The sequence below is a fragment of the Patagioenas fasciata genome, chromosome Z, assembly GCF_037038585.1.
Source record: "Patagioenas fasciata isolate bPatFas1 chromosome Z, bPatFas1.hap1, whole genome shotgun sequence".
In the NCBI taxonomy this organism is placed as follows: domain Eukaryota; kingdom Metazoa; phylum Chordata; class Aves; order Columbiformes; family Columbidae; genus Patagioenas; species Patagioenas fasciata.
Genome location: NC_092560.1, coordinates 43,213,542 through 43,233,586, shown reverse-complemented (window position 1 = coordinate 43,233,586; position 20,045 = coordinate 43,213,542). Strand labels below are relative to the sequence as shown.

At 37.2% G+C, this 20,045-nt stretch overlaps 1 protein-coding gene across 3 annotated transcripts in view; it reads right to left on the bottom strand.

Moving 5' to 3' along the window:
- The window catches only part of CHD1 (chromodomain helicase DNA binding protein 1), a 58,884-nt gene that overhangs the window by 24,983 nt on the left and 13,856 nt on the right, over window positions 1-20,045 (bottom strand). For 2 of the 3 annotated variants that reach the window (XM_065861139.2, XM_065861140.2), the window contains exons 3-12: window positions 11,887-12,091; window positions 10,783-10,887; window positions 9,415-9,482; window positions 5,928-6,077; window positions 5,383-5,645; window positions 3,636-3,861; window positions 2,695-2,795; window positions 2,267-2,445; window positions 1,110-1,237; window positions 326-542 (exon numbers count right to left, since the gene is read on the bottom strand). In XM_065861139.2, coding sequence (XP_065717211.1) covers window positions 326-542; window positions 1,110-1,237; window positions 2,267-2,445; window positions 2,695-2,795; window positions 3,636-3,861; window positions 5,383-5,645; window positions 5,928-6,077; window positions 9,415-9,482; window positions 10,783-10,887; window positions 11,887-12,091 — 1,642 coding nt within the window. The remainder of the gene's footprint in view (window positions 1-325; window positions 543-1,109; window positions 1,238-2,266; window positions 2,446-2,694; window positions 2,796-3,635; window positions 3,862-5,382; window positions 5,646-5,927; window positions 6,078-9,414; window positions 9,483-10,782; window positions 10,888-11,886; window positions 12,092-20,045) is intronic. The other variant, XM_071802700.1, reaches the window with a different exon arrangement.

Here is a 20,045-nt window from a genome sequence, read left to right as displayed (position 1 = left end):
ACAACAGCTTTTCAAGAAATAAATTAAGATAATGAATGCCTTGCTTACATACTTATTATTTTTACTATATCCACCCAAATAATCAGATGGCAGAAGAGAAACTGTTTTCAAATGTAAGACTAAATTTTTAACCCTGTTCAATATTAAGCAGGAAATAAATCTTTCCCACTCATTTATATCAGATCAAAATCTAAGCTTTCAATTTGCATCTTAAATACATAGCATTTCAGTATTTGCTCAGTCCTAACCAAAATACTGGAGATGAGCAGAGGACAGAAATAAGAAGCGTCTACAAACCCTTCCAATAATAATAAGAAATACTCACCATATTTCTGCTAGTTATATCTCCTAAGTAAACTACAGCATTCATGTGAGGAGCCCAAGTTTGAATTTCTCTTTGCCAAGATGTCAAGGTAGAAAGTGGTACAACCAGCAAGAAAGGCCCATATAATTGATGTTCGTGGAACAGGTAGTTCAGAAAAGAAATTGTTTGTATTGTTTTACCCAGACCCATTTCATCTGCAAGAATACAGCTATTCCCTCTAAAAAAAAAAATGTAGGGGGAGCGTAGAGAAGGAGAGGGATTGGACAAGAAGTTATTCTCTCTTGAGCATAAAAACCACTCATACAAGTTTTCAAGATTTTGCAACTATATACCTTGAAGAAGTTTATTTCCATTTTTTCCCATAAAAACAACTTCCAACACCCCCCAATTAATACTTGAATTCAATTAACAAGAGTAATAAAAAACCTTGTAAGTATTCCTCATGAATCTAATTTTAAAAGTATAACACGCATGCTGGCATTTCAGAAGAGTTTGCTTTGGATTTGCTGGTTTTACTGGTTTAGGCTTGTTTATTTTCTAATAATACAACTTACCCCCATACAAAATTTAAAATCAAATCAACAACAGAGCTTAGCTGTTTTTTGAGAATAGCCATGGAATGATAAATTTTGGTACTACTTAAAACAAAACCACTCCCTTCACACCTCTACTTTGAGCTTACTGTATGAAACCCTCCACCTTCAAAGAGAAATACAGAAAAATAAATTTCAAAGTTTTACAAATGCTTACAATTCACAGAAAACTGATTTCAGGCTATACTTACTTGCACCATGAGTGAGCAAGCCAATTCAATCCATTTAACTGATAATCTCTTAACTCTAAACCTTCATGCCCTCCAATGTAAGATGGCTGCTTCTTTAATGCAACAAACCTTGGCCTCTGTTTTAGAACCTGTCAAAAGCAAATTGATCATCAGTCCTACTATTGTCTGAACCTACCAACATGTCTTCTTGTAGAAAAAATAGTATTAGGAATCTACTGGGTGACCAAGTCTAGTCTTTATCCATTGACAAAAACTACGCCATATAAAAACACCAAGCAATTTGCAAGCTGAAATTAGTTTGATTGCTAACCTTAATTTAACAACATGAGTGACTTTAACTCAAGATTTACTTTTAAAATAAGCTACAATATTAAACAAGACCACCTTTGAATGTCAGTAAAAATGCAGAGGACTGATATCTACAAAAAGCTACTCTTACTAGTGAAATTTTCTATATCTATTACTATAGATCTTTATTACGATTCTGAATATTCTTCAAAATATATTTCATATTATGTATCTTATCTTTGGATTCATATAAGATTTTCACATTTTTACTATTACAACTGATGTGGTGGCTTCCATCTGGCTGGCAGCTAAGCTGACAACTGGTTGCTTATTCATTCCCCACACTAGTGGGACAGGGTAGAGAACTGATGAGATAGAAAAACTTATGGGTCAAAATAAAAGATGGTGAAGGAAAAACATTCAACCAATCAAAACAAAAATCCATAACCAAAAAAAGCCCACAAGTGACAGAACACCTTAACTCACCATAAGACTGATGTCCAGCAAGTTTCCAAGTAACAGTCACTTTTGAGCCCCTTGCTCAGCCCACGCCATTCTATTGCTGAGCACAACATTAAATGACATGGAATATCTCTTTGGTCAACTGGTGTCAGCTGTACTGGCTGTGTTCCTTCCCAGTCCCCTGCCCACCTCCAAGCTACTCATGGCAGGCAAGGCACAGCAAGAAACAGAGAAGGTCTTGACACTGTGCAAGCACTGTTGAGGAACAGCCAAAACACTAATGTGTTATCAAAACTGTTTAGGCGATAAATCTATAACACAGGCGATACAGGCTGCTATGAAGAAAATTAACTCTATCCCAGCCAGACCGAGTACAACTTATTATAAATACATTGCAAACAACATACCTTGCAATCCTTAAAAGGAGTGGTCTTGGATTGATTTCTGCTGAAGTACTCATCAATGCGTGTCTGAAACTTTTTGGCAATAAGAGCACCATCTTCCCAGCTACACTCTGAATAAGGCAGACCCTGCCATTTACAATAGTAATCTGGATAACCAGCTGCTGATTTCTGATTTGAATGAGCTGCAGAATGCACCAGAGAGCATTTTATTTCTGTATCTTATGAAAATACTAATTTTAGGTAGAAAGACAACATAAGCTAGCTTCATAGCACAGACAGTATGACAACTTTTCTCTTTACTCAAAGTTTCATTTTGGATTTAAAAGTTAGTGAAATTCATATTCTAAATTTCTTAACTGCAAATGTAATATATAAGCAGTGAACATACTGAATTCTCCACACTGTTTTCTGTCCACAAGTTTGTAACATACCAATTATTCTTTCCACTATCTGATACTGTTTATGCAGATCATCTGTAAGCTCCTGCTGGCAGTTGTAGTATTCCACATCTTCCGGAGAAGCATTTTTCAGCCTGTAATGCAAATTAATTTACAAGACTTATTACACTGTACAGTTCTAAGACCAAAAAATTTTGGCAACTCCAAAGTTCTGAACATAAGTTTCACAGGAATGTTGTTTCAACAGTTTTTTTGAAGGGAGAACTTAGAAATGCCTGCTACAAAATTGTTGCATCTGGCCTAGGTGCCTCATCATTAATGACTGAGAATGCTCATGAAGAGACACAATTACTACAGCTACAGGTGGTACAAGTCATGCAGCTAATTCAGAACACCTACTCTCAACAATAAGTAGCGTACTTTACAGTATACCTTCATGGAAAAGTATTCAGGGTGGCTCACTCTATAAGAATACATCTTATGATTAAGTTGCTAAAAATCCCACCAGTATTCGCTGATTATATTAAACATACTAATAAAATTGAACACTAAAAAGGTGATTTTAAAATGTATGGATTTCTTAAGCATTTTGTGCTCATGTTTGAGCCAAGACAACTGAGATTCTCAAAGTAATATGAAACAGCTAATGCCTCAGGAAAACATTAACTCCTGCAGTGATTCCTGAAGAACTCTAACCAAAGTATAATGACAATATTAGTAAAAGGTACAATTTATAATTTATTTTGAAACACTACCCATCTTTTCAAAACTCTATTTATAACACACACTAAAATCAGGTTCAGAAGATTATCTTGCAGGAACATGTTAAGAAGACTTCAACTTGTAAAGCTTTTGTCTTCCAGTGGCATAGACACTCAAAATTATGCCCTCAAAAACAGGTAACAGGTCTCAGAAACAGATCATAACATCTAGGTTGTTACAAACTATCATGCAAGTCTACATAAAATATTCACCATCGCTTTGTTTCTTGATCCTTTTTCCTATAGTTGTCCAGTTTCTTCATTCCTTTAACATTCTGTTGCTTCAGCGTTTCCTCGGTTTCCCAAGTGTTATGGATATGTGACCAACCTTTCCATTTAATAAGATACTGTATTTCTCCTGGCTCCTTCGACTTTTCAAACCCAGCATTTGGGTCACCATCTGCCTCAACTGCATATATGGTGGTTGCAGCACCCGTGGCTGAGAAAGCAAGCACATCATAAGCATTAAGTGTGCATTGTCATAAGTTAACCAGTATGAAATGTAGTGTAGAAAGCAATTAATGATACTTATAGAGAACATACCTGACTAGTATCTACAGCTCTCATGTTACTCTTATTTGAACAGTTATGATGTAGGTATGTTAACACATGCACAGGTAGTCAAAAGAAAATCAAAGAAGTAACCAGAACTTCTGCACCTAACCTACAATATCTTTTCTCACGAGGATTTTCTTTGCATTTCTAAAGTGATCACCAGGAAATGCTCCACTACTGCTGCTAGTCGTCATCTCTGTTATATTACTCTCATCGCCTGAGCATACAAAAGACATCTGACATTATGCTTGATCAGTCTTGAGACCTCAATAACACACTACTAGGGATACTATAAAGCTACTTATTCCTAAACATGTTTTACTACTTTTTTCTCCCTTTGTTATCTAATCTGGGAAAATTTTTATTTGAGTACAGTCCTTATTGCATCTGAACCAAACTAGCAACAGGAAACAGGCTCCTTTCTGTGAAAATGGGCAGGTAGGGAAACGAGCCCAGCAAGCTGCAGGGGCCATGTAAAGCAACAGAGAGCGGCAACAGCAAAAGACAGCACAAGCATCATTTGGGTAAGAAAAATAAGCAGCTTAGTTCCAAAGGCTTTGACCATAGCAGTAACACTATGCACTGAAACAGGAAATACTAGAATTTGGGACAGCATGGGAAAAGAAAGTTGAGAGGAAGAAGCATGCAGGTTCTGAGATGAATCAGAAACTTTAGAGACTGGGTATAACTAATAGAGAAAGGCAGTTCTGAAGTGCAAGGGGACCAGGGTGATGTTTTTTTGTTTTGTTCGTTTGGTTGGTTTTGTTTTTAATTAGGATCGTCATTTGTAGACTCAAGCACATAAGCAGAACTGCTAGATACTGCATCCCATTATTGCTGGAAATATGACATGCCTAGCACTATTCACGAAATATTTTTAAGAGTTCACATTCAAGTGCACCATTGATTTTTCAGATACATTATGTAGTCACTCCACACATTGCACTGTATTGAAACAATTAGTACAGCAGTAACTGAAATCATAACCTCAGTGGCTCAGCCTTGCTAACACAGCCTTTCAGGATTCAGGTTACTGGTCAGCTCTCACATCTAGTCCACTTTCGCCACTCCACTGTGTAAAGTTTATAATGATCAAGTATCACTAAACTGTACACACAGTGGTATAACAATATGGTATGCATTTATGCAAAATGGAGTTATTGTCCAATTCATTTTTATTTTCTACTTAGGTATGCAATTCTACATTTTACTTTGCAACACTCAGAATGGGCTTTAAAAAGGAACATCCTTACAAATAAAAGACAAAGTGAGATGACTTTTTATAACATTAAAATTATTGCTGTTTATAAGCCTCACAGGTGACCTACAGCTGAGAACATTTGCTGAAGTTGCACCACAATGCACTCCAGGATCTTAAGAACACTGACAAAAAAAAAAAAAATACCTCCTTTACGGCCAACTCGACTATCCATGAACTTCTCTATAGTTTCAAATTCATCTTCTTCAGTTTGTGGGACATCTTCTCCACAAACCTCCAGCAAATCATCAGAATCTGTCTTGGCTTCTTCAGCTTCTTTGTAACTGATGTTGACTGTTGCCTGGCGACGTGATCCTCTCTTATCATAATCATCATCTTCCTCCTCCTCTGATGAATCAAGTTGCCTCTTTTTCAGTCCTGCACTCTTTTTCCCACTTTTTAGCTTAATTCTTGAAGACAGTAAGGTATGACACAACAATGATGTTTCAGCAGGGACAAGTATAAATTCTCTGTATTGCTTCCTGAATATGTGTATTTCATGAATGTTCAGTTACTCCATTTTCAGTTACAGTACACAAAAAAGTATTCACTAGAAAATACTAGTATACTAACATCTTATGTAGCTTTAAAAACAACCTTAATTTCTCTTTTAATAAGCATTAATGTTTTCATTCACATGTATTTATCTTACTAGAACTAGTATGAGAGTATTCGAATGCATGACTTCTTACCTGTTTGGAGGTTTTCGGCTTTTGACCTTGTTTTTTGGCTCATAGTCAGATTCACTCTCTTCACAACTGCTTTTCTCTCTATCTTCCTCTGATTCAGAATTGGAACCAGTTCCCGATACTGAACCTGATCCCGACATTTGCCAGTCTTCACTATACATATCGGAAGACAAAAGAGTAGCATCAATGAATAAATAAAAACATCCAGTGGCTTCAAAGGGAGTTGGTCTAAGTTTTCTGTTATTGAGACATTTAAAATTCAAAATAAAACAAAAATTTGGTTTTCTACATACATCTCTACATGAAGAAATGAGTTACCATGACATTAAGAAACCAAAGCACTTAGCAAGTCTAACGGGAAAGATACACATTTATTAGAACTTACACATGCCTAAATCATAAAGCCCTGTCATGTTACATACTGGAGAGGCCCATATTGTCTAATGTGTATGGTACCTGTAGCCCATGCGAAGAACGAGCAACTTTGGCACAGGAATCAAAAGATAATGGAGGCAGATTTGAGAAACACCCAGAAAAACTTGAACTGCAGCAATCTGTGGGTGTCACTGGCTCCCATAAACTCCCACTGAGCTCCCAAATCAGACCTTCACAACCAGGCAACATACTATGGGTAAGACACTTGTGACTGAGCAGCAGCATCTCCTGCTTAACTGAGATCTGTTTTGCAACAGGGAAGATATAACCACTAATAAATAGTACCATGTTTCAACTCTCTGTATAGGCAAATTTAATCTTAATAGCTTCATGAAAAAAGAAAGAAAAAAATTCTGTTATACATTATTGAAACGTGGCTAAACTTCATATTAACATCAGGTTTAGGTCTACATGACCAAGGCATTAGAGCAATAGTAATATTCATCAAAGCCGGAATATTAACAAGAAATCTCTTCCTTAAATTTCCAGTCAGGAAGCCAGGGAATCAGTGCTTTGATCCCTCTCTTCTTCCCTCTTTCCTGCCTTCCAGGACATTGGGTCCTGGAGGAAATTACATTCCCATTGTCCTAGCCACCCAAGACAAATACATATATGTGTCTATTATACTCATGGTATATTGCCATGTCTTATTAAAATACTTCTTCTGCAAACAGTAAATTGAAGAAATAATAACATAAATCCATGACCTGTATTTATTTGGAAATATAAGAAACAGATACAAAGCACCATCCTCTAAGGCTTGATCATGTATTAAATTATATATTGAGAAATCTCCGATCTGCATGCCAGATAACAACTGCAGACATATTCAGAAGAGACATAGAACAAAAATTCAAGCACTGGATATACAAAGCTATTTGATTACAGGTTCCTAAACTTAAATATCTTGCATGTAATAGAGTATGCAATTGGATACAATCAAATTCTTAACTAACAAAAGACTGTGAATAACAGCTCATTGCTAGGAAAGTACCATTTTGCATAGTTAGTGGTTTTTTATGCCCCCTTTTTTTTCCCCAACTACTATTTCTTCAACATATTATACTGGCAACCCTGAACACTGAGGTGATTCCTGAATTGGGAGAGGAGGAATGGTAAAACAGTTCAATTTCTACTCTCCGCTCTTAAGTGACACAGGTCACTGCCTCTTGCTGTCACAATAAGAACATATAATCCTTTTCACAAATTTTTTGATCTATCATTTTTTAGGTTGGTGCAAAAGTAGTTGAGGTTTTGGACCATGAATTTTAAATCACTGTAACTAGGTTCAAACACATCTTTATTAATCAAAATAGGAACCACTACAATCAACACATTTTTGCCAACGAGAAAAAAGTTTGTTTATTCCTGTAGCATAAAAATCCATGCTTTGGGATTTGACAAACTCTTGGAAAGCATCTTCTGCATCCTGCTGGTTGTGGAAGTGTTCTCATTGCAAAAAGTTGTTGAGATGCTTGAGGAAGTGGCAGTTGGTTGGTGAGAGGTCAAGTGAATATGGTGGACGAGGCAAAACTTCATAGCCCAATTCATTCAACTTTTGAAGCACTGGTTTGTGACGTGTGGTCAGCCATTGTCATGGAGAAGAACTGGGCCCATTCTGTTGACCAATGCCGGCTGCAGGCGTTGCTATTTTCGGTGTATCTCATCAATTTGCTGAGCATCCTCCTCAGATGGAATGGTTTCACCAGGGTTCAGAAAGCTGTAGTGGATCAGATCAGTACCAGACCACCAAACAGTGACCATGACCTTGTTTTGGTGCCAGCTGGCTTTGGGAACTGCTTTGGAGGTTCTTCTCAGTCCAGCCACTGAGCTTGTCATCGCCAGTTGTTGTATAAAATCCACTTTTGTTGCACATCACAATCTGATTGAGAAATGGTTCATTGTTGTGTAGAAGATGACACTTCAAAATGACAACTGTTTTTATTTTCAGTCAGCTCATGAGACAACAGCTTATCGAGCTTTTTCAAGTTTCCAATTTGCTTCAAATGCCAAATGACCTTAGAATGGTCAATATTGAGTTCTTCAGCAACTTCTCGTGTAGTTGTAAGAGGATCAGCTTTGACAGGGATATTGGACTAGATGATCTTTTGAGGTCCCTTCCAAACCCTAACATTCTGTGATTCTGTGAGATTGCTCTCAATTGGTCATTGCGAACTTCTGATAGCCAGACACTGTGCTCCTCATCTTCAAGGCTCCTGTCTCCTTCGTGAAACTTCTAGAACCACTACTGCACTGCACATTCATTAGCAGTTCCTGGCATTGTTGATGTTACAAGTTGTCTTTGCTGCTTTATGACCCATTTTGAACTCAAACAAGAAAATTGCTTGACTTTGCTTCTTGTCCATAGTCCAAAATAAATATAAAATAAACAGCAAGTAATAAGTCAGCAGTGAAAAAAACATTAAGCAAGAAAAACGCATTAAAATGATGTGTAACATAACCATATTTATTAAATAACGTATTCCAATATCAAACAGTAAATTTCAACAATGCAAAAACCACAATTACTTTTGCATCAACCTAATTGAAGGAATTTTACAGTTGAAGCCCTTTGCTAGTCTATAATTACTATCAGAACTCTAGTAAGTTCTAAACATGTCAGAAGGAGGCAAAAAATCCCCCAACAACAAAAAACATCACCACCACCAAAAAAATTTGGCATTAATTAAGGGATTCTAAATTGAATTTGTTCTGAGACAACCTACTTACTAGCTTCCCATTTCTGCAAGTATTTTTAGAAAGGGCAGTCAGCTCAAAAATACACCGTAACGAAGTATTTTAAAAATAAAAGCACTTATGAATTTTTTTGAACAATACTGCAGACTCTTTTGCTCAGAAATTGATATGATATACATGTTCCTTTTAGAGTTTCTTTTAAATATTCAAAAATGTTTATCAAAATTGGAAATGCAAGATCAAGATGAATCACAAAGGGAATTTAAGCTTTTCAAGTGTGGAGAAAAGAAGCATGAATTATGAGCACACATCACTGTAACAGAATGATTACATAATTTTACTCAGCAAAATATCTTACTCTTTATGTTTCTTCCTCTTGGTTTCACTGGATGAGTCATCTGCTGAATCTTCACTACTTGATGAGTCCTGCAGGTGAAGAAAAAAAACTCCAACAATTAATTATCACAAAAATAGAGTGAAGCACTTCTAACATTAAAAAGAGAAATCAACTCCCACTTTCAAACTGGAGACATATTATTCATGTTTTATCCTTTTCATCTGCCACAGTGTAGTTATTGATGCACAATGAGACAAACTGCTATTGGTTTTGTATTTATCCATCTATGAATGTATTGTGTCAGCACAGGTCTGGAGTACATCACAAAAAATGCCTGTCTTAAAATAACCATTGTACCTACATAAAAACAATCATGGTTTAAGCTGCTCCAAGTTAATCAACATGATGGTTCTATCAGATTCCTAACAAAATCTCCTAATCTAAGGAGTTTTCTCACCTTCTGTATTCTTTCACATTTAAACATCACTTTAAGAAAGTTTTGAGAATAGTATGTTTCTTCTTTCTGTACTCCCAAAGAAAAAATATCAAGAACACTCTTAAAACTAGATTTTCCCAAAATCAATCTAATTGAGATTAAGTTTAGATTTAGATTAATTTTTATCTTGAAAAAATATTTCAGAAAAAAGAGTACTAAACAACAGTTGTAAATTAATGTTTTAACGATGCACGATTTAAGTTCTGTGACTGTTTTAATGATGAGCTGTTAAACCAGACAAAACCAGAAGCCTAACCAATGAGGGTGACTACACTGCATAGTTTTTGTAGTGAAGGAGAAGTCTTCTTTATAAATAGATTCCAATCCATAGACACTAGTGTCCTTAAAAGATGTTCCTGCTGCACAAAGCCAACATTACTTTAGCCTATGATTGAGGTCTTAAAATGTGTAGAATACAGGTGCTGTTCTTAAAATACAACAATTCTTTTGTAGTAACTTAAATCATTAGCAAAAATGTGATTTTTTACTCCATACATCATTTTTGAAAACCACAGTAGCTAACTTTATACAGAAAAAAGTTGAAGAACATCTTTTAGCATTTTTAACTGTCTTTACAAAACTAAAGCAGCCAAAAATACAATGCAAGTCAGCACTGTGTGGCTTGCAAATTTTGACTATACATCACAGAATACCTAAAAATACCGCATAATTGAGGCTATACAATTTTGGCACAACTCACTTGAAAACAAGTAACTAGAGAGATTTCTACTTCTCCTTATAAAAATATCAGTTATTTGAACGTTACTTTTATAAACTAAACCCAGGCTTTTACACACACTTGAGAATATAACTTGGCTCTCTGTCATTTTATTCTAACATATGAGATGATATGAAAACGTTCACATTTTAAAAATCTAAATTACGTTATTCACCTCTTCTGAACCACTGTTTGATGAAGCTGCCTTTTGTTGTTGTTGTTGCTTCTTGAGCACTGCTGATCTTTGCACAGCAAGTATACTTGGACTAGACTTCCAAAACTGGATGGAGATACAAAAGTCAAATAAACATACTGAAAGTCTCAAGTTGACCACTTATTTACTCTTCCAGATTAGCATAATTATTAGGACTGATCTTAACTTCACCAATTTTAAAATTCTCTGCAAAATACTGCATGCACTAATAATATCAGATAGCTTTTTAAAGCAGTAAGATTTCTGCAAAACAGAATGTTATATAATAATTGCCAGGACAGTTTCTATAGGATGCTGACAATAGCTGTGTAGGTATTGTCAAGGTAAAACATTTATAAAGTAAATTTTTAAACTGATCCAGATAAATCTTCTCACATCACTTAGCTGATATGTTTTTGTTTCATACAGTAATACTGAAGGACATGAACAAAAAATATAAGAGAATCCTTAACAGTCTTACATTCTTGTGGTAACTAATACATGACTACTTTTCATAAATATGGTCTACCACCCCAGTTAAGGCCATATAACATGGGAAAGTGCAAATAATTTTGGCCCACTGGATTTAAGAGATTTCTAAACACCACTTTTTCCTGAATTTATGTGACTTCTTGATAAAGAAAGCCAACTGTATGTAACCTTGAGATTTTTATACAATCGTTTGTTGATACAAGGAAACTAAGCATAAGAGAAATGTAAAAAATGAAACCAAAACATAAGTAACATTATATGTGTCTTTGTAGAATCTAAGTTCCAGCAAATTAGCACATGCTTCTGCATAATGAAGTTCCGGTAAGTATTCGACTCAAAATACTTACAAATGTGAGTTTTTTAATACAGTCACTTCAAGTACTTATCAATGAGAAACTTAGCCCTATGTTTTAGATGACTAAGCATAGGCATTCACTAACACAACTAAGTTAAAATCTAATTAAAAGCACTTCGTTACCTCTTTTAATGTTTCTAAATGAAAACAGCTCTTGAAACTAACTGCACAGCATAATTTTTTAAATCATATTTCCCCCCCACAAAGGGTTCATTTATATGTTTTTATGTTTTGTTTACCTCAGATCCATCAACTTTTGGCAGTTTAGCTTGAATTTGTTTCTTCTCTCTAGATGTGTCAGACTCTGCTTCTGACTGAGAGCCTGACTCTGAACAAGAGTCAGAGTCACTGCTGCCTGACTGGCTGCTGCTTCCGTCACTACTACTTCCAGAGCTTGAACCAGATTCAGAACCTGATGCTGACCCAGAATCATCATCTGACGGGCTGCAATAAGAAGTCAGGATATTACACAACTGGCAAGGTAACAGGACTAAAGAAAAAAAGTTGCCTTAGTGTCACCTATAAATTGTTAAGCTAGACCAGACAAATGGGTAGCACACAAATGGATACAGTTGATTAAATAAGTTGAGATTAACAAAATTAAAAATCAACAAGAAATGAGAATTCAGAATGCAATCAGATACTCCTTGCGAAATCTTAAAAAAAGGAAAGATAATAGAATCATGGAATGTTCTGAGTTGGAAGGGACCCAACATGGGTAATTGCGTCCAACTCCTGTTCCTGCACACGACAACCCCACAGTTCACACTATGTGTCTGAGGGTGTTGTTCAGTCTTCTCTTGAATACCGTCAGGCTTGGGGCTGTGACACCTCCCTGGGGAGGCTGTTCCAGTGCTCCACCACCCTCTGGGAGAAGAACCTTTTCCTAATGTTCAACCTAAACCTCCCCTGGCACATCTTCCTGACATTCCCTCGGGTTCTGTCGTTGGTTACTAGAGAGATCAGTGCCTGCCCATCCTCCTCCCCTTGTGAGGAAGCTGTAGACCACAATGAGGTCTCCCCTCAGTCTCCTCCAGGCTGAACAAAACAAGTGACTTCAGCTGCTCCTCATGGGGCTTCCCCTCCAAAACCTTCAACAACTTTGTAGCCCTCTTCTGGACACTCTCCAGTAGTTTTGTATCCTTTTTATCCTGTGGTGCCCAGAACTGCACACAGTGCTCCAGGTGAGGCTGCACCAGTGCAGAGCAGAGCAGGACAATCACCTCCCTCACCCGGCTGGCAACACTGTGCTTGATGCACTCAGGACATGGGTGGCCCTCTTGGTTGCCAGGGCACACTGCTGGCTCATGTTCAACTTGCCATTGACCAGAACCCCCAGATCCCTCTCTATGGAGCTGCTTTCCAGCATCTCATCCCCCAGTCTGTATATCCAGCCAGGGTTGCCATGTCCCAGGTGCAGAACCCGGCACTTGCCCTTGTTAATCCTCATGCTGTTGGTGATTGCGCATTTCTCCAGTTTGTCCAGATCCCTCTGCAGGGCCTTTCTGCCTTTGAGAGTGTCAACAGCTCCTCCTAATTTTGTGTCATCAGCAAACTTACTTAGTATTCCCTCAAGTCCTGTGTCCAAGTGATTTAGGAAGCATAAAAGAGTACTGGTCCTAAGACAGATCCCTGCAGAACCCCACTAGTGACTGGTCACCAGTCTGACATAACCCCATTTACAAGAACCCTCTGAGCCCGGCGCATCAGTCATTGCTCACCCACTGCATTATGTGTTTATCCAACTAGATGCTAGACATGTGGTCCAGGAGGATACTGGGATAGCACCAAAGGCTTTACTGAAATCCCAAAAGCTGACACCAACAGGCTTCCCTTGGTCAACTAGGTGGGCAACCTTGTCATAGAAAGAAATTAAGTTGGTCAAGCAGGACCTTTCCCCTCATGAACCCATGTTGGCTGGGACCAATGACTGCACTGTCATTCAGGTGTTTTTCAAGAACTCCCAGAATAACCTTCTCCATTATTTTGCCAGGCACAGAAGTGAGGTTGACAGGTCTGTAGCTGCCAGGGTCATCCCTGTTGCCCTTCATGTAGATTGGGATGTTTACCAGCTTCCAGTCAACTGGGACCGCTCCACATTCCCCAAACAGTTGATAAATCACAGAGAGAGGTCTCACTTTGTCATCAGTCAGCTCTTTATGTATCATTGGATGAATTCCATCAGGTCCCATTGACTTGTAGGATCTAGCTGGAGCAGCAAATCCCGTAAAAGTTCCAGATTAGTTGGAAGTTTATTATTCTTGCAGCCATGGTTCTCCAGCCCAGGGCTATGGGGGACTCCAAGTCCATCCTTGGTGTTGAAGACTGAGGCAAAGAAATCATTAAATGCCTCAGCTTTGTCTGTGTCCCTATTTATAAGGTGCCCATGCTCATCAAGTAACACGCCAATATTTCTAGTTTGCGTTTTGCCATGAACATATTTGAAAAAGCCTTTTTTATTGCCCCTCACTGTACTGGCCAGCTTCAATTCCAGTTGAGCTTCGGTCACACAAATTTCCTCCCTACAGTGGTGAGCAGCATCTCTGTAGTCCTCCGATGAAACCTGACTGTGCTTCCACTGATCACATACTTTCTTTTTTCACTGTAGTTCAAGAAGAAGATCCCTACTCAGCCAAGCTGGCTTTTTGCCTCACCTAACAGATTTTCAGTCTTTTGGATTGTGTGGTCCTGTGCTTTAAGAAGGTGGTACTTAAAAGGCGATGAACACTGACGGACCCCAGCACCTTTAAAAGCTTCTTCCCAGAGAACCTTACTAAGGAGTTCTTTGAGCGACCTGAGTCTGCTCTCCTTATATACAGAGTTGAGATCTTGCTGGGAGATTTTCTTCCATTAGCACAGATTTTAAACCTGACTGCTTTGTGGTCACTGCAGCCAAGGCAGCCACCAATTGCCACTTCTCCCACAAGGCTCTCTCTGTGAGTATCAAATCTAGGAAGGCACCTTTCTTGGGCAGTTCCCTTAGTACCTACCTTAAGAATCTTCTGTTTTAAGAACAGCAGGGAAGAGAATACCAATTTGAGCAAAATAAAGTTCAACACACTAAAAAAAAAAATAAAAATGTGCGGCGTCTTCGAAAAGCATCTGACAGTGGACTTGTTATTGTTCTGTTTGTTCTGTTTTTAAAATTAACCAGAAGTTGAAGGAAGGTAAGCATTTAAATATTAAGAGCCCATTCAAAATATGTAGAAGTAACAGACACTAAATGGCAAACTTAAAATTGCAAGTCTAAAAGCAAGACTGTTTAGGTAAATGCTATGTGTTTTTTAGTTTTATTTTTAAAGAAATCTTAACAATTTAATTTGATTTAAATGCATGCAGAAGATTTATCTTATTTACCACCATCACTGAAAAGCAGAGGGAACAAAGAATATAAATTGTTATTTCCTGTCTATTTCCTCAGCCATTACAAAGCATGAACTCCACTGAATTTTCCTGATATGGCACAAGAATTGAAAGAGACACATTTTATTTCCAGGCCTGCAGATTATAATCTGCTGCCACTACTATAAATTTCCCCCAAAGCAAGAACTTTTAAATTAATATGGAAGAGTCATGCAAGGAAAATAAAAATGGTAGAAATGGTTCTTACCCATGCAAACTTTCCAGCCCCACTCTCTCCAAAATCCTTGTTTAGCTCCATCAAACCCCATATATACATAGACACCTCTTAACAGTTAAGTCTAGTCCACAACAATCTGTCCAACTAAAGTATAAAAGACTCTCTTTCATCTCTATATATTAGCAGCAATCCTTACAAAAAATTTAGAAGCACGTATCTCTCTCTTAAAAAAAAAAAAAAAAAGAAAGAAAAAAAAGCTATCCAGACCACATTTTTCTGCTAAAAACATAGCAGCAAAATTCCCCATGCAGACAACTCTGGATTTGTCACTGATGGTATGACTTGTGCCAACGCACTTTCCTTGGGATATATGTGAGCTGCCAGTTTATTCCAACTGTATATTCATTTTACAGCAAATTTAACACACTTAGACAGCACCATAACTAAAGATAAATACTTATTTTATGAGCCCTCAAAAACTCAGAAACACTTGGGTTTTTGCAAGAAGTTCACAAAGTAGCCATGTTAAGGCTTTAATAAGATTCCTCATTAGATTAATACTCCCATATCTCAAAGATATAATGAGAAAAAACATTGGAATCCCACTACCCCAGAGCAAAATAGTTTCAAATTATGTACACTTTGCCTGCAAACACTTAAAAACATGAAGCCAGAATCAAAAACTATGAAACAAAAGCTGGTATCAAAGCCTAGACAATCTCTGCTAGAACGATTCATCTGACAGTCAGCCGGAGGTGGGGTTGGGAAGAGAGGACAAATTGATCACCCTCTGCCCTAGAACATATATAATTGGAAACATTTTAAAACCACAAAACAAAGCAAAATCACTCCTCCTTCTGCTTTTCTAACACCAGCAAAACTGTACCACTAAAGAAAAAATGAAGTTATTTATAAACAGACTCCTATAGACTGCACCTCAATCAGCCATCTGCAGCTACCAGCTTTGAAAGAAAAAAGCAGACCATGGTGAAGCTTACTTTTTTTGAAGGGGGAGATACAGAGAAACATGCTGCTGCTGGGTTTCTTCACACCTGCCAAGAGGAAAACTGGGAAGCAACCAACTTCCTATTTCTGTCACCAAAGTCTTACTTCAGGCACGGTGCTGTAACACTAACCTCATTTGCCAAATAAAGGAGGGGACCCACTACAGAACATAACTGGAGTTTAAACTGTTTACCAGAAGTTAATGGCACTGCATGACAATCTTCTGAGGATATTTTAATTGTAATAGTGTTCTTTGTACAGTAATATTACCTTACCTTTAATTCTAGGTAAATGAGACCATTATAAAACAACAGAATTTCTCAGCATAGCGAAGTGCCATAAGTAAATGTTATGGGGACTGTGGAAGTCAGTTCTAACTATACATGAAGAGAAAAAGAACAAAATTGAGTATGAAGAAATCTTGAGGTACAAGTAAATACCAGCCAGATAAGTACGAGTAACAGAAAGCCAACAAAAACGTGTAAATCCTATGTAACCCTGAAGGAAGAGAATCCAATACTTCCATGTAGGACAACACTTGCTCAAGTAGGGCAATACTAATGTGCATTTATCAAATCTAAAATATTTCATACACACGAATACCGTCCTAACCATAGGTTCAATATCACACGGAGCCAGAGGCAACCAAAACAAAGTACCTCTTTTCTAAGGTAGCAAGGGGAAACTGACACTGGAATAAGCCATCTTGGTCAAACAACTTGTCAACATTATGAGAAACACATAAACCAGCTACAGGACAGAATGGTGGAGACACTAAAGTGGGGAAAAAAAAATTACAGTTTACTTAGATAAGTATGTAAAAGTCACATCAATTAGATTCACAGTTGATAAAAAAATGTAAACAGTTAGGTGTCCTTCAACATAGGAATTAAGTGGTATGTTCAAAACCAAAGGGACTGAGATGGGGGGAAAAAAGTTTAGTAGATAATGCCATTTGCTCTGGCGTTGGATGCAAAAAACTCAACTAATCCCACATATTTTTCTGTACAAAGAGATCAGGTAGCTATCATCCAAGGTCTTCATTAAGTAATACCAACCTGTCAACAGATGTGGATCACACAATATTCAGTATTTAGACAAAACACATAGACTCTTTATCTTGCCAAGTGTAGCTCACAGCAAAACTAGAAGCCTGGGAATTAATTTCTATTAGGCTTGTGAGCAGGACCAGCAAAATAAGAGCTATTTAATAAACCCTTCTTCTCACAATAAATTGGCCTGATCTGGACAAGAGCAGACTAATACAATCAACTGCATATTAACTAACAGTAATACCTGACAAGCATAAAAACCTTAAAGTCAATATTCAACCACGTTATTAATAAATGCAAGACTACAAAACAATCCTGCAGATAAAAGTGATAGGTAGAGAAAAAAGTTACAAGAAACAATAACAAAGAACAAACATTACCATGTACAAAGGATAATGCAGGGTCACTACAGTAGACTAACAGCTAACTGGCATATAGAACAGAGAAAAACAGAAAAATATAACTTAAAGAACATAGCATCAATCACATCTTACTAAGCTTTCTTATCCCACAGTGTTAAATTGGCACAAAGAAATGGGAAACGACAAACTGAGTAACATCAAGTAATTCTAAAACTAGGTAAACAAGCAAGAACTCGCTAAAACATTTATAAAATCTTAAGAGGCTATGGCAGTACTCATACATGCTTAAAACCAGTTTGAAATTAAATAGTAAAAAGCACTGTAGGAGTCTGAGCACACAAGACTAGTCTATGTTGGTCAGAGCTTACTTCAGCTCTAATTATCCAAATTAATACAGACTTGTGAAACTATACTACAGTTTCTGCCTGTATGCCTCCTCATGTGCACCACATACTACCAGAGATCTTGATGCAGCTACAGCACCTAGGAAAAAATAGGTAAGATAACAGATGTGATTTCATTTCAGATGAAATCTGAAGAACTTTCCTGTTTACTGCCTGCAGGACAGGCAACTGATTTGCTTTGAAGATACCAATGCATGTTTATTTCATCCTGTTCTTTCATATGATGTTTCACACTGAGCTTCAGTAGCACCTTGACTTGGAGCCACCTCTACAAAGACAGTACTACAACCCAGAAACTAGAGCTCTTGTTTGCAAAGGAGGTAGTAAATGGAATAATACATGAGTACATGCTGCATAAACACAGGCAATAAAAATACACTGCAGATTGTTGAGACAGTACCAAGCAGCACTGTACGACATGTAATACCTATAAATCCCCAACAGCTGCAACAGTCTATACCTCAAAGAACTTTCCTCTGAGAAACTGAAAGGATTTGAACCAAGAATAACAGTAGTGGGGAACGAGAGGCAAAACACACACCCACAGTAAGAACTAGAGGTTAAGTGCTCAGTTTTGACCATTAAAAATATATTCAAAATTAGAGAGAAAATGGATATTTTTATCACTTAAGTCACTGCAGTCAAATATCAAAAAAGAGAACATGTTTATGCAGAGATCAAAATATCACACACTTCTAGGTGTAGACTGTGTCCTTGCTTTTCCTGTCCAAAAATTTAAAAATGTTTGGTCTAGCACTTCTAATGGTACTCTCTAACAACATTTAATAATAAGATATCATAATTTCAAACTATGATAATGATTTTTATTTTTTTAAAGAAAAACTTACTACTAGGTTATTCCAAGTTATTTTACACTAACACAGGTGTTACCATGAGAAGGCTGAAGAAAAGGAACTTCATTCGGCCAGTCTCTATCGAAGTCACTGCCTCTGCTTACAGAGAAATATTTTTCTTCAACTAGAAAAACAAAAAAAAAAAAAAGGAAAACTCAATCCCTAACCTAACTATCTGGAAAAGACAGAAGTTAAAAGAAAACATTTTGTATTGACACCACAAAACCCCCTCTTTTGCCTAACAGGACTAACTGCCAATTCAAACAGAAACTGAATGGAAATTTTCAGCCTAAGACTTATTTCGTAGTTATCTCTAAAGGTAAGGATCTACAAGGCCCATGGAAAGAAAGAATAGATTTGATTACTGAGTTTTTTCTTGCTTTTATTAATCTCTCATGAGAAACAATTTATACCAGCATCAGATGAGACTATTAATAATTTGCTAGGCTACCAACGAACTTCTGATATAAATGAACACCTTGTCTTTTAAATAACACTTGTAAGAAAGCAGCAGCATTCAAGCAAAAACATAGACCTAACTTTTCCTAAAAATCAAGAAAGCCACCAAAATATGCAAATACTTGCTTGGGACACAGAAAGAGCGCGACGTGAAGAGTACTGAAAAATACTTCTGTGGCATTTTAAGGCCATGTCTCTTAAGCAGTCTCCGTAATGAAAAAGTCGGGTACTGAAAATGAAGTCTTACTGAAGAACTACTGTAGCAGTAGTTTTCAGCTGCAATTTCTATTCAGCATAGATACTAGCAGTTTGCTACACCCTATCAACTCAACATCCAGAGATCAATCTCCTCAAGAACTTTCCCACTATAGGTGTAAAATCACTGGACGTCATGTGTACTTGGATTTTTATTTTTGTTTCACATGTAATGCTGACATATGCAAAATTTAACCATGAGTCATTGCCTCTCATTATGACACGCACAGCCTGCCTCGGGACTTAACTGAGAAATATACCTCTGAAAGCCAGCAGCCCTTGTGAGAAAGACAATCCATATTTCTGCTAACTGACATGAAGAATGCTGGGATTTAACTAAAGGCCTTCCCATCCTGTAAGAAGCCTAACTTTTAGCTGTAGATGTCACTAATACTGTGAGCACAAGCACCAGAAAATGGTGGAACTG